Raw genomic sequence first — 16324 nt, forward strand, 5'->3', positions numbered from 1 at the left:
ATGGTCCAGTGGAGTGGCCAGGCATTTCTTGGGCAAATTTTAGATGTTCCTCAAGACACGTGCACTCTCCTGAGCCTAACTCAGTATGCTCTCATGAGGAGGAACTAGGATTCAGCAAAGGAGACCAAGAGGCAAATTTGATAACAGAAGTAAATTAGAAAATTTTTATTTTATTTTAAAGGGCCATAATACCCAAATGTTTAAACACTTGAAAGTGATGCAGCATAGCTGTAAAAAGCTGAATAGAAAATATCACCTCTATGTAAAAAAGAAAGATATTTTATCTCAAAAGTTGCTCAGTAGTCACATCTCATTGTAAAGGATTTCTAAGCAACAAATCCGTATGTCTGTCCCGGGACAGCGGAAGGAGCGAGCTTTTGTGCACTCTCATGTTATTTCCCTATTCAGTTTAAGGAAGTTTACAATGAAATCAGATTTAGACCCATGGTGAGTGTTTATTATAATCCTGGTTTGTACTCTCTCTATTTCACTAAATTCCTCTCAGCTTGTCTGATATAACAACAATAAACCAGCACTAAGATGGATATAATGAAGACCGCAGCCCCGACTTTCACACAGATGATACGTGCTCTAGACGATTTCTCTGTAACAGCAGCTGAAAGAGGAGACAAAAAGAGACAATTTATCATTATGATGGCACAGAAGAAAACCCCATGTAATAAATAAATAATAATAGGTTACTAGGACCTTAAAGGGATATAAAACCCAAAAATTTTCTTTTGTGATTCAGACAGAACTTACTATGTCAAAAAAGAGTTCAATTTACTTCTATTACCTAATTTGCTTTGTTCCCATGATATTCTTTGTAGAAGAGATACCTAGGTAGGCGTTTTTCAGGAAAAAGTGCTGCAATCTAGTGTTCTTGTAAATACATACCGTTTTTGCAAGACTGCTGCTACATAGTGCTCCAGACACGTGTAAGCTCCCGAGCTTATGTCCCTGCTTTTCAACAAAAGATACCAAGAGAATGAAGACAATGTTATATATAGAAGTAAATAATTGTTAAAATTACTGCTTTATCTGAATCTTGAAAAAAAAGATTTGGGTTTCATGTCCCTTTAACAGGGTTCCCTATGAGATGGTCCCCACGCAGGGTGCAGCCGTTATAGCCCACATGTGCACTTTACTGCAAAGAGTTTATTTCCTGCAGCACATCAATAAGATCTAGTCCAGTAGCACAGTACCTTCCCCTTGGTGCGCACCATACCAGTCGGCATAATATCTAGCTTTGTCAGTCACCAGGTGAGCCCTCTCTTTCCTAGTCTACATTTGTATATAAGAAGGTGCAAAGTCAGTTAAAAACAAATACAAAATTCTAGCCAATCAGATATCACTTGCAATGACTTAAGAAACCAATCAAACTGGACTATTTAATAATTAAAAAATTGTTTCCATTTTAAAGCAACATCAAACACAAAATTTTTAGTTCATGATTCAGATAGAGAATACAATCTTGCTTCATTCTTTTACTATCCTTTATTGAAGAAGCAGCAATGCACTACTGGGAGCAAGCTAACACAGTGGGGGAGCCAATAACATAAATCATATATGTGCAGCAACTAATCAGCAGCTCCTGAGCCTATCCTAGGTATCCTTTTCAACAAAAGATGTCAAGGAAACAAAATCAATTAGATAATAAAAGTAAATTGGAAAGTTTGTTTAAATCACATGCTCTATCTAAATCATAAAAATAAAAATATGTGTGTTTCCTGTCCCTTAAAACAACAAATGACTTTCTCAGAGTAAGTCAATTTCAACCCAAGTTTAAAGGAACATCAAACCAAAATTGTATCTTTCATTATTCAGATAGCACATACAATTTTAAACAACTTTCCAGTTTACTTCTATTAGGAAATTTGTTTCATTTTCTTGGTATCATCTGTTGAAAGAGCAGCAATGCTCTACTGATTTCTAACTAAACACATGGCTGAGCCAATGACAATTGGTATATATATATGCAGCCACCAATCAGCAGCTAGAACCTAGGTTCTTTGCTGCTTCTGAGCTTACCTAGATAAACCTTTCAACAAAGGATAACAAGAGAAGGAAGCAAATTAAATAATAGAAGTAAATTGAAAAGTTTTTTTTTAAATTCTATGTTCTACCTAAATCATGAAAGAAAATGTTTTTGGTTTCATGTCCCTTTAAGAGGCTGAATATGAGTAACTTTATCTGGCTATTGACAGCCACATTGATGAGAGATCTGAAGATCGTCAAAACAAATGAACCCATAATAAAAAAACACTTTCTGGGGGATTTAAAGGGTTAAATTTGACCACACTCCAGATATTGATGGGTCTAATACTACAAGAATACAAGATGAAAATATTTATTGGTTTTACAACTTTCGGGTCCGTTTCTAAACCATAACCGTACCTGTCACAGTGAGGAATGTCCCGTTGCCGTATCCGGATAATTTCTCATAATTAAATGCAACATAACAGATATACATTCCGGTGTCTGTGAGGTTCACTCTGTGCAGCACAATATCGGCTGATCTCTTACTGGAGAAATCGCTCTGACTTGGTCTTTCAGTTCGTCCCTTATAATCTGGATTGTTATCAGAGACCTCAGGGCCACCTGTCACATGCCTATACCATTTGTACCAGCCAGGGCTTGTCGCTTCTTCACTGAGCGTATAGCTACACCGTAAGGTGACCGAGCTGCCAGCTGGGGAGTTCACTGCAGGGATCTGAGATACATAGACAGTCTGTGGGTGAGACCCTGCGACACAAAGATGTTTATTGGGTTTTTTTTGCAATCCATTGACATATTTTAAATGGATAGGAAAGTCAAAATTAAACTTGCAGGATTCAGATAGAGCATGCAATTTTGAGACACTTAAATTCACTTCTATTTTCAAATGTGCTTTGTTCTCTTGTTATCCCATGTTGAAAAAGAATGTGCACATATCCTACACTAGTGAAAGCTAGCTGCTGATTGGTGCCTGCACACATTTGTCTCTTGTGATTGGCTAACAGTGTTCAGCTAGCTGCCAGTAATGCAACAGATAACAAGAGAATGAAGCAAGTTTGATAATAGAAATACATTGGAAAGTTGTTTAAAATTGTATGTTCTATGCTGTCCCTTTAAGAAGTGGAGGAATCACTTCATTAACTTATAAACTATTTATTTATGCGTTTCAAAATACAACAAATAGTAATTATTAATAGTAATTGTTGTACACGTCATTAGGCAGTTTATTGATTTGCTAATTAGTTAAATATTTAGATTTATGCTGTTAGTACAGAAGTACCAGTGGTCACACTTGCCTTGCGTATGCTGTATAATAAAAGAGAACAAAGAGAGTTTGTTTGTAAAATGATATAAAATTCAGTTAGACACTGATTTATTCATATACTTTATAGACACATTTGTAATATAACATATACCACCGGTGGTTTCACAAGATATACAAAAAATAAAATAAAATATTATTGCTTAAAATAAGGTGATCCTTCTCCAAAGACTTTAATCCGAATAGGGATATTATGTTGTGGACCTGGAAGTTTTGTTTCAAATCTTAAGTCTCACTCTTTTTTTGTATCCAGCAAAAAGAAACAGTATGGCGTGTTAGAATCCTATGGGGCCAATTTATCAATGTCTCGCGGACACCACTGAATGCCGACAGCATACGTTGTTGGCATTTAAAATTGCACAAGCAGTTCTGGTGAACTGCTTGTGCAATGCTGCCCCGTGCAGATTTGCGGTCAATCGGCCGCTAGCAGGGGTGTCAATCAACCCAGTTGTACACGATTGGGTGGATTGATGTCTGCAGCCTCAGAGGAGGCATATGAGTTAAGGAGCAGCGGTCTTAAGTTCACGATGATATTGATCCTTAAATAATATTTTATTTTGAGTACGACAGAATCACCATTAACTATTTCATTTTAATTTTAATATTGTATTTTTGTCCTTTATTGCTATTATTTTTCTATTTTTATTTTTATTAGCATATTTTCAAGGGAATAGTAAATAGGGTTTGGATAAGAACAGATATATTCCTTAGAAAGTCAATTAGCAATATGTATTAATGCACTTTTTGGATGTATATTATGCAACCTTTTATGGATTTATGTATATAAATTCTGTAATTGTATGCATTTATTATCATATCATCAAACTGTTAATTAGATTGGATATCTTTTATCAGGATAAAGACAACATACATATAGGATTGATATATAATGGACTTTAAGACTCAGGGCAGAATGCATTCTAACTAAACCATCCCTTTAAGACATGGGGGGGTATTTAAGAACAAAAACAAACATGCAGAATCATCTTTATAAAGGCTGAAATAAGAGCCGAAACGCGTATATGTGAGACTGTGAAGAATTCTTTGAAGATTGTTCCTTCACTAAGAGCGCTTTCTGGATCAAGTAAATCTTAACCGATAACCACATAACAGGTGATCCCTAGCCTGAAGAGATAGATCATACCCACAGAATGGAGTACGTCCGGAACACATGACCCACACAGAGGAGAAACAAACGTGAACGGCACACAGACGCCGGAGGAAGCCAAAGATTACACCCAGAAAGAGACAAACACACCAAAAGAGGTTGGTAACAACATGGCCACGCACTTGCCAATGTAAGTCTGATCAACAAAGTGGGGTATTACTTTGAACAGAAGGAAGCTACTATAATAGCGTACAAGTGGGTTAAAGTGATAGAAAGCATAAGTGGCTATTGAGCACCTGTAAGCAAAAGACTGTTTTGAAATATGCAATACAACATATCAACATAAGAGTGAACTTAGATTCTAACACGCCATACTGTTTCTTTTTGCTGGATACAAAAGAAGAGTGAGACTTAAGATTTGAAACAAAACTTCCAGGTCCACAAAATAATATCCTTATTCGGGTTAAAATCTTTGGAGAAGGATCGCCTTATTTTAAGCAATAATATTTTATTTGTTTTTTTCTATATCTTGTGAAACCACCAGTGATATCTATACTATAATCACATTTGTAACGCGTCCGTCGCCGTCAGCAGTTGTGCACACATCCTCAAAGAAATGTTGGCAGCACGAGGCAGCCAACACAATGTCGGCTGCGCGCACAGCCAAAAGAATTCCAGGCGGATTCCTAAAATGGCAGGGTGGTGAAAAAATTCACCTTCGTTGGATTCTTTCACCACCCTGCCATTTTCGGAATCCACTGGGATGCAGCGAAGGCAACCAGAGCATTAAAAAACAAAAAAAAAACAACCGCCACAATAAGTATTAAAAAAAAACTAACCGCCCGCAATAAGTATTAAAAACAAGCAAAAAAATAACCGTCCGCAATAAGTAATTAAAAAAATAAAAAAAACGCCTGCACGAAGTATTAAGAAAAAAAATTAAAAATACTGAATACAATTATAAACCCCTAAATCCGCCAACCACAACATTGCAAACTACCTAATATATCTATTAACCCCTAATCCGCCAACCCCCACAACGTATTAAACCTAATTTACCTATTAACTCCTAAACTGCCAACCCCCACAACACAAAAAACTAATTTAATGACTAAGCCCCCTAACCTAACACCCCCTAAATTAACCCCTTAATTACATTTAAAAATACTACATTACAATTAAAATTTTAAAAAATTACATTACATTACTCTAACATTACAGAAAATAAAAAAGGCTAACATTACAAAAAATAATAAACAACACTATACAAAATAAAAAAAATAAACCTAATCCCTATAAAAATCAAAAAGCCCCCCAAAACAAAAACACCCCCTAATCTAAGAATAAACTACCAATAGCCCTTAAAAGGGCTTTTTGTAGGGCATTGCCCTAAAGAAATCAGCTCTTTTACATAACAAATAAACAAAGTCTCCCCTAACAGTAAAACCACCCACCCACCAAACCCCCAAAATAAAAAAAACTAACACTAATAAACCTAAACTACCCATTGCCCCTAAAGGGGCATTTGTATGGGCATTGCCCTTAAAAGGGTATTCAGCTCTTTTTCAATGCCCTTAAAAGGGCATTCAGCTCTTTTGCAAATTGCTCAATAAACCCTAATCTAAAAAAACAACAAAACCCAAATTTATTTAAAAAAAAACTAACACTAAAGCCCCGTAAAGGTACTCACGGTTTACGAAGTCCAGCGAAGAAGGTCTTCTTCCAGGTGGGTCCATCATCTTCATTCCTAGTGAAGGCAGTGCGTAGCGGAGGTCTGGAGCAGTCTTCCCAGATGTGGGAGCCTTCCCAGATGTGCGTGGAGCGAAGGCCCGGAGCGGTCTTCCCAGATGTGGCGATCCTTGGTGACGGTCCTCGGCGAAGGCGCGGAGGTTCCTCTTCATGTGATCGTCCGCCACATACTGAAGATTGAATTCAAGGTACCCCATATTTATTGGGGTACCTTGCATTCCTATTGGCTGAAGTTTTTAAAATCAGCCAAAAGGATTAAAGCTACTGAAATCTTATTGACTGATTTGTACAGCCAATAGGATTTCAGTAGCTCTAATCCTATTGCCTGTTTTGAAAAATTCAGCTAATAGGAATGCAAGGTACCCCAAATTGATTGCTGTACCTTGCATTCAATTTTCAGTATAAGGACTGCCGCTGACGAGGACTAACGTTGCCGTCGCCACAGATAATATTTTTTGTTTTTTTAGATTAGGGTTTTTTGAGCAATTTCAAAAAAGCTGAATGCCCTTTTAAGGGCAGTGAAAAAGAGCTGATTGCCCTTTTAAGGGCAACGCCCATACAAATGCCCCTTATGGGGCAATGGGTAGTTTAGGTTTATTAGTGTTAGTTTTTTTTATTTTGGGGGGTTTGGTGGGTGGGGTTTTTTACTGTTAGGGTGGACTTTGTTTATTTTTAATGTAAAAGAGCTGATTTCTTTAGGGCAATGCCCTACAAAAAGTCCTTTTATGGGCTATTGGTAGTTTAGTATTAGATTAGGGAGTGTTTTTTTTTTGGAGGGGATTTTTAATTTTTATAGGGGTATTAGTTTAGGTTTAATTTTATTATTTTATATAGCTTTGTTTATTTTTTTATTTTTTGTAGCTAGTTGGGGGTTGCATTTTTAACAAATATACTTCCCTCTGGGCAGGGTTATCAACTAGTATGTTATATTACAAATGTGTCTATAAAGTAAATTAATAAATCAGTGTCTAACTGAATTTGATATAATTTTACAAACAAAGGCCAAGATTAAATAGTGCACTTTTCATAGCTCTGCTATTACAAGTTACTGAAAAAGCTTCTTGTAATGTGCGTTATGGTAGGTTAAACTCCATACTGCACAAAACCCAAGGCCTGACTTTACGTACTCATGCACATTTTCAACATAGACATCAATGGAGAGAAAGTGTTAGAAAAAAACTAACACCCGCAATCGCGGAATGGCGATCGCCGTAACGCAACTACATTGATGTCTATGGGGAAAAGGAAGTTATGTAAAAACCTAACAACCTAACATAAACCCCTAGTCTAAATACCCTTAATCCGCCGCCCCCGACATTGCCGACACTAAATAAAGTGATTAACCCCTAAACCGATGCCCCCACATCGCAAATCAGTAAATGAACTATTAACCTCTAAACCTAGCTATCCCCTATACTTTAAATTAAATTTACAATATAACTATCTTAAAATAAATAAAAACTTAACTGTGAAATAGAAAAAAAACTAAGATTAAACTATAAATAAACCTAACATAACTGTTTTAAGAAAATAAAAAAACGAAAAATAAAAAACCTAAATTACAAGATTAAAAAAACCTAACGCTACGAAAAAATAAATAAAATCTAACATTACTAAAAAATAAAACGCTTAAATTACGAAAAATAAAAAAAATCTAAGATTACAAAAAATAATAAAAGAAATGATCCAAAATAATAAAAATTAAACCTAATCTAATAGCCCTATAAAAACAAAAAAGCCACCCAAAAATAAAACCAGCAGTTTAATGTCACTTTAACACTAGCCCTTAATCATGCTTAGCAGCTGGACATTTTTAAACATCTATACAGATTTATTCCTCACAAAAATATCTATTAATGTAACATTTATATCAATATTTCAATCACTTCACAACATTGATATAAAACGTATACCAATTTCCTTTTGAAAACCTCTAATACTGACATAAAACGTATAGCAACTGGCTATGGTAAAACACTACAGCACATATCTTGATTTACTTGTTTTTGGATATTTTTAACTATTTCTCATGCACATATTATATTAATATGAAGCAGCTGTAATCTGTATATCAGTCCTGTTTGTTTATCCACCAAATAAAATAAAGCAACTATTAGACAATTAATCTATCTGCAGACATATAACATAAAGGGTCAGATTACAAATGGAGTGGTATGTAACGCTTCCGTTTGCGTGTGTCAAGTAGCGCTCATACTACAAGTTAAAAATAAACTGTTTTGCACGAGTGCTAACCCCGACGCGCTTAAAAAACGAACTTAGAATATTGATTGCGCACTAACGTATTCCCCCATAGAAGTCAATCAAGAAAAAAAATACACCAGCGATAACCCCCTTTTCGCTCGTGCGGAACTGTTAGTGCTCCACTAGTAATCTGGCCCAAAATTGGTGCAGTGGATTTTTCTTTAGGTTTGTATAATCTTTTCTCTAGCTCTTCACATTGACAACTCACATTTTATTTAACACGTCATAAAATACTGAAAAAATTTACTATTTTTTTTCAGCATTTACAATCACTGAGAGGAAACCATATATCTACTAAAAACATCAGATAACACTGAACAAACCAGAGGTTCGGCTACTGTGCAACTATATTATGTTTCATTTTTTTTAAAAAAAAAGGGAATTTTAATATTTTTAATGTGTTATACTATATTTTACATTCCAATGTTTTTTACTTAGAAGAAAATGTTCTTTGTACTTCTAAATATATATATATATACATCTGTAACTGTGTGTATACACATCCAAACACAAAAGACCACATATTTTTTCACATATTTTTAAATGCTGCAAATAATTGCCTGCTTAATATTTTTAAAATGTTGTGTGTGTATATATTTATTTATAAAATATTTTTCCAGGAGCGATACATTGAGATTCCTCTCGTTTTCAAGTATGTCAAGTATATAATAACAAGATTATCAGATATATATAAAAATATATTTTTAGAAATATGAAGAACATTGGAATGTAAAATATTCATAACTCATTTTGGGTTTAGCGCTGTAGGTCTAATGCGTGTTGGAATAGCATGTAAGAGCAGCTGTTATTTTTTTTTTATTCAGTGCGCTCCATTGAAGTCTAAGGAAGAAGAAATTCACGTGGTTAGCGCCTGAGCGAAAAATGTTTTTAGCGCACCTCTCGTAATCTGTCTTTTTGTGTAATAGACTTTAGGCATTTACTTTGTCAATTTTTCTGCAATTTAACTATAAAAGGCATTTTTTTTACTGTCCCTAGAGAAGTTTGAATGCATCCTGCAGGATCCAGAGCTGTCACCCTGCAACATGCTACACAGATATTGCTTGAGCAGAGCAAGTGCTTGCTTATATATGTTCCTAATTGACCACAGCAGAAGATATAAGATAAATATACTCAAGTGGCTGCTCAAGAAGACATTTTCTGGGTTGCAAAGTAAATTTTACTAACAGGTTTAAACATTTTTATAACATCTATTTTGTATACGGATCTTATGCAATAATTACTATACCAATACATTTTATTCATATATAAAAATGACACTACTATCCCTTCAATTATGTTTTTAAGTAACCAAATAAAATTCCTTTGTGTGAGTAGGTTGAACACTAAGCTAGAGTATTATATACAGAAAATATAACTTGCCCTGATAATTTACAATCCAAATGAATAGGGTCAATACTCAAATGAAATTAAACCTTAGCCTTTTATCTGCTTATAACGACAATGGGATAAACCATATTATGGTTGTAAACCTAGCAACTGGTAATAAGGACAAACATTTCCATTTAAGGGCTAGATCATATTCCAGTTGTAAATTTGTAAGAAACTTATAGCAACAGCAAAAGCATTTTTAATCATTGAGGGAATTATTTGTGGTAACTAGCAGCTGTTTAATTTACAAACTAAATGCTATCTAGCCCTAAGTCTTTGCTAACTATTATCATTAGTTAAGTTAACAAGTGGAATATAATCCTACCCCATGCTTGATGGTTATCCTGAACTCTAGGACTATTTTATTATATCTGTTACCTGTGATGCTAAGACATTAACCCATTCTATACTGCAATGATTCTCCCCAGATCTCACCTTGCGAGGCTGCGAGAATGAAAAGCAGGTACAAGTCGGTCATTTTGTTACAGAGAGGTGACAGTGATGTGACATTGGTCATTATCAGCCTTATGAGGAAACCTCACTGGTTATAAAATACAGATTACCCTTCAGTACAGCTCAGCAAAGAACGGAAGCCTTCAGTTTCTTCAGCAGTAAGACAAAAACTATAAAATCAACCACTACCAATGTAGAGGTGAAAATAAATGTCATTATTAGATGTACGGATAGTAATATCATATACATACTACAATGCTCTTGCAATTTGCAATATTTGGGACAAACAAGCAGGAAACTGAAAGATAGAATAAGAGAGCACATCAGAAGTATAGAAAGAGAAAGAGATGATACAAGACTATATGCACATTTTAAAGATCACCACCAAGGGAATCCCAAAGAAATGACTTACTGGGGTATTAGGAAATTTAGGACAGATGATAGAGGAGGTAATATGGAAAAAAGATTACTCCATCAAGAAGCAGAACTGATTTATAAAATGGGTAACCTACACCCAAAAGGTTTAAATAGTGAACTAGTCCTTAATTCTATAATCTGATAAGGTATAATCCAACACATCTCTATTCTTTAATCTGATAAAATATAATCCAAAATATTGCAACAACAAAAAAATGTGGATATAGAATGATTGTTTAATTAATTAATAACCGATATATTTTTGGTAAGATTGAATGTTAGCAGTTTTGTATAATAATAGAACTAAAATTGATAAAAAGGTTTTTTCATAACATACACTTGCAAATATAGATAGGCCCCATAAATATCCTCTCCAATTAATATAAACTAGTTAAAATAAACTAATTAAAATAAACTAATGAATATAAACTAATGAATATAAACTAATTAATATAAACTAATGAATTAAGAACTATATGATAGCATCTAACCAACATCGAGAATTTATAAATGTTCTTTTTATAATGGTCCTTATATAATGTTCCTTTACAATTTGTTTTACCTAAAATATGTTATAATAACTGGATTATTTACATTGGTCACAGAGGAAGTTAAAAAGATTTTACAAGGCGAATATATCTATATACAGTATATAAGCTATGGAAATCAAATCCTTGTATATAAGACACCCATACAAAATGTAACACCAGAAATCAAACTTTCCCTAACTTATACATAAATATGTAAAAATATATTTTATAAATAAAACCGTATAACTATACACAAAATATATACAATCAAGATAACAACTAGAGAAGAAATAAAAGCAAATATGTATGGGCTATAAGAGACATAAGAATTGAATATGTTTTATAAGCAGATACAGTATATATAATTTTTTAATTCCTTAGGGCTAATATCAATATTAACATGTACTCCTGTGAAGAAACCTAATAGGAATTGAACAACAATAAAAACATAACGGATTAAAAGTGGCACTTAAAGAGTTAAGAGAAAAGAAGGCGTGATGGAATTGGTCTTTAAAAAGGGTGAAATCCATCATATCAGGTATCTTGAGAAAGGTTGCTATCTGAAACGCATAGAACCTGAACCACACTTTCAAGGATTACACACCACGGAGAGAAGGTTGAGACCGATAAAATCCAGGTCGCATACAGAGACTCCAAAGACCCGTTAACAGGACAAAAGAGGAACAGCGTAGCAGATTTGCTACCAGAACACACGAGTAAGCTGCTAAAGAAGGAAAAAGGGGAAATAGAAAAACACCCGGTAAAAAGGATTACACTTCTTTGGGGATACCGCCTTGAACAAGGCTCCTTTAAAGATACCGGTGAATCACCTGTAAACATCACACATCATCATCTCGTACAGTGCACTGTGAGAAAGATTGGAACTACGAACTGGAACTGGAACTTTTAAGAATTAAGGTACTCACTTAGCCGTAAGGCCGAAGACACACACATTATAGACAGTGGAAGTATATACTTTCACCTTGTGAATTTGATAACAACTACCAAAGAAATAATCATTATATGGTAACAATATATCACCACAATATTTTTTCTTCAAAACAATCAAAATCTATATGGATACAATTAAGATTGAATATCGAATATTAGGAACTTTATTTCCTTATAAGATCTATTACACCATTCACGCAACTCTAACAACAACCATTCAACAACCATTGAATACCTAGTGACCACAATTAGCTTTTGTAAAATAACAAATAATACAGTCTGTGCCTATATATATATGTATATATATATATATATATATATATATATATATATATATATATATATATAAATATGAAAAGGAAAAGTGTGGATCTGGCGCAACTAAAGAGACCTAATCTTTAAATATAGGGGATATAGATAGTGTTAATTAAATGCTGCCCCAGTCTATCTACCCTGGAGAGAGAGTCCCTAAACCCTCCAACTAAGGTAAAAGAGATTATAGGAAAAAAGAGAAACTGATAGAAGAGTATAGGGCGCAAATAATATCAATTAATTGAAATATATTGTGAATGTTCAATTGATATGTAGAATAATATATAGATGTTTAAAGTATCAAATTCCAGATCAGCTTGAGGAATAAGAGATACACTGTGTGAAGTAAAGCCACATATATGATAAATATAATAGTATATAATATCCTAATAGTGGATATATAATGACTAGACACAATTAAAATGCAATAGAATGAAATAATATAAAATAAAAACAATAAATAAAGCACTTATTGGGCTAAAATTGCATTAAACACGAAAAAATAAATAAAAAATGTGATAAAACATACAATGCAATACAAACAATTCATGCATAGCACATATAAAGGTTAATATAATATGCAGTGAGAGATCATCTGAATAAATAAAAGGTAATATATGATATATAGGAGACTGCCTTCATCCAAAAAGCAGATCTCTTAAGGGGTGTCTACTTACACTCCTTTACCTCAATCAGTATGAGGTAAGTGCCGCGCAGTATCAGTAGAGAACTCCCTTGAATCACCAGCTGTTCTGTGAATAGGATAACCACTTGCAGGACTTGAGTCAAAGTGCTTGTCTTTATGGGAGTAGTATAACCCCCTTCACCAGATGGATTTAATCCTCTGATGAAGAAGGCTGAGAAATATTAATGCCTTTGAAACGCGTAAGGACTAAGTGACTAACATAAAATAGGACACACCAGGACTGCTGTTTTTTGGTCTTATTTTGAACTCTAATACGAAAAAGCTGAGCACAGCTATTTGAGAAGAGTGTTTGCCAAATATTGCGGACTGGAACAACCGGTCTCTGCTTTTATATTGCTAATATTATACCTCATACATATTTGAGGGTACTAAATGTGAGTGCACTGTATGAAATAAAGTAATTGTTATAATTTACATACGGGGTTGCACTATTATTGTTTTTATTTGTTTTACATGCTCATGGCCATCTGGTGAAGGGGGTTATACTACTCCCATAAAGACAAGCACTTTGACTCAAGTCCTGCAAGTGGTTATCCTATTCACAGAACAGCTGGTGATTCAAGGGAGTTCTCTACTGATACTGCGCGGCACTTACCTCATACTGATTGAGGTAAAGGAGTGTAAGTAGACACCCCTTAAGAGATCTGCTTTTTGGATGAAGGCAGTCTCCTATATATCATATATTACCTTTTATTTATTCAGATGATCTCTCACTGCATATTATATTAACCTTTATATGTGCTATGCATGAATTGTTTGTATTGCATTGTATGTTTTATCACATTTTTTATTTATTTTTTCGTGTTTAATGCAATTTTAGCCCAATAAGTGCTTTATTTATTGTTTTTATTTTATATTATTTCATTCTATTGTATTTTAATTGTGTCTAGTCATTATATATCCACTATTAGGATATTATATACTATTATATTTATCATATATGTGACTTTACTTCACACAGTGTATCTCTTATTCCTCAAGCTGATCTGCAATTTGATACTTTAAACATCTATATATTATTCTACATATCAATTGAACATTCACAATATATTTCAATTAATTGATATTATTTGCGCCCTATACTCTTCTATCAGTTTCTCTTTTTTCCTATATATATATATAAAGTGTTACCAAGATATTGTTGTTCAAGATTTTTGATCGATGGTTTTAGAATATATTTTAGAAATTAGGAATTTATGTTTGGCCTGCTAAAATATATATTTTAGTCTAACATATGTTTCTATATGTTACTATTTGTATCGCACTGAGAGACACTGGTGTCTAGATTAGTTTTAAAGCAATATTTTACTCATAGGTTTTATTTTTTGGATAATGCTATTAGAGAAATTGGCCTCTATTTATCAAGCTGTCAACCGCAAATACGCTGGAATTCCGCAGTGTATTTGTTGTGAGCCTGATTCGCTGTAGTTATCAAACCCTACAGACCGGCAAAAGTAGAATATAGTGACGTAACATACGATCCGGCTGACTCAGTCCGACACAGATCGATGCTTACGTCACTACAGATGTTCCGAACACAAGTTCGGCACAATCTGACTACTTTTGGTAGTTATCAAAAAACTAGCAGGTACGCTTGCTACTATTCCGGCCCAGCGTACCTGGTTTTCAATCCGCCGCCCTGGAGGCGGCAGATGCCATAGGAATCAATGGAAGTCTGACAGCAGCAAAAGCTCATGTTCGCTGCTGTCCGATATCCCATTGATTCCTATGGTAGTTTCTACACCTAACACCCTAACATGTACCCCGAGTCTAAACACCCCTAATCTGCCCCCCTACACCACCGCAACTCTAATAAAGTGTTTAACCCCTAATCTGCCCCCCTACACCGCCACCACCTACATTATACTTTTTAACCCCTAAACCGCCGCTCCCAGACCCCGCCGCCACCTACATTAAATTTATTAACCCCTAAACCTAAGTCTAACCCTAACACCTCCTAACTTAAAGATAATTTAAATAAATCCAAATAAATATTACTAGCATTAAATAAATTATTCCTATTTAAAACTAAATACTTACCTATAAAATAAACCCTAAGCTAGCTACAATATAACTAATAGTTACATTGCAGCCATCTTAGGGTTTATTTTTATTTTACAGGCAAGTTTGTATTTATTTTAACTAGGTAGAATAGTTATTAAATAGTTATTAACTATTTAATAACTACCTAGTTAAAATAAAGACAAAAGTACCTGTAAAATAAATCCTAACCTAAGTTACAATTAAACCTAACACTGCACTATCATTAAATTAATTACCTAAATTAAAATAAATTAATTACAATTAAATAAAATTAACTAAAGAACAAAAAAAATAAACACTAAATTACAGAAAATAATAAAATAATTACAAGTTTTGGCGGAGCCGGCACTGGAGTGAGATGGCCGCACATTAGGTGAGCTCCGGCGCTTCAGCCCAAAAAGTACACATAGAGCTACCTAAAACCGAATAAAAATTAACTAGTGAATGATCCTTATGCTCCGGTGTTGGACCTGAGGGAGCTATGGCACCGGATTGCGAGATATGCACTGAACCGGTAACGACCCGGCTACTTCAAGCTACGGATCACAATCTACAGCAGCAAACAGCACAACAAATGGACTGTACCCAAAACAATTCAAGGGAAGGTAGATGGCGACTTTGGGGTAATGTATATACCTGTTTTACTGCACACATCTTCCAATACCCTCAAGATCGCCCCACACGCTAACAGCATCCGCCATCTTAGTGCGATATACGCACTTTCATTCTGGCTGCCTTCTGCTTAAAGCACACGGTCGGCAGAGAGCAGAGGTGCTGGAATCTAGACTTTCTAAATATAAGTAACACAAGGAGCACTTGAAAAGAGACATTATCTCAATATAAAAAAAATTAATCACAACCGGAACAATAAATAAATAATAAATAAAATAAAAAAAACAGAAGAAGGAATATATACCCATACTCAAAACTGGGCCCTGATTAAATTTAAACAGTTGGTTGTCACTCGGTGCTGACGTGACTCTAGCAATGGAATTGCATTATGCCTTTTTCTTTTATTTGCACACCTAGCACGATCAGTAAGGAGGTTTACTGGAATTACATAGAATGACAGGGGACTGTGTATT

General features: G+C 34.4%; 1 protein-coding gene across 1 annotated transcript; it reads right to left on the minus strand.

Moving 5' to 3' along the window:
* Window positions 1–482: 482 nt before the first annotated feature.
* Window positions 483–10344, minus strand: LOC128636404 (natural cytotoxicity triggering receptor 3-like). The gene is made up of 3 exons (XM_053689423.1): window positions 10263–10344; window positions 2398–2745; window positions 483–616 (listed from the first exon to the last, which is right to left on the minus strand). Exons 1-3 carry the CDS (start codon window positions 10342–10344, stop codon window positions 483–485), a joined length of 564 nt encoding a protein of 187 aa, XP_053545398.1.
* Window positions 10345–16324: the final 5980 nt, after the last annotated feature.

Source organism: Bombina bombina, chromosome 7 (assembly GCF_027579735.1).
Source record: "Bombina bombina isolate aBomBom1 chromosome 7, aBomBom1.pri, whole genome shotgun sequence".
Classification (NCBI taxonomy): domain Eukaryota; kingdom Metazoa; phylum Chordata; class Amphibia; order Anura; family Bombinatoridae; genus Bombina; species Bombina bombina.

Bases quoted from the DNA above. Each gene is read 5' to 3' on its own strand.
- LOC128636404 (XM_053689423.1), bottom strand. From the start codon at position 10,344: ATGACCAATGTCACATCACTGTCACCTCTCTGTAACAAAATGACCGAC. The intron at 2,746-10,262 runs GTGAGATCTGGG...TTTGTGTCGCAG, and splicing joins CATTCTCGCAGCCTCGCAAG to GGTCTCACCCACAGACTGTC. The intron at 617-2,397 runs GTACGGTTATGG...CTCCTCTTTCAG, and splicing joins GACATTCCTCACTGTGACAG to CTGCTGTTACAGAGAAATCG.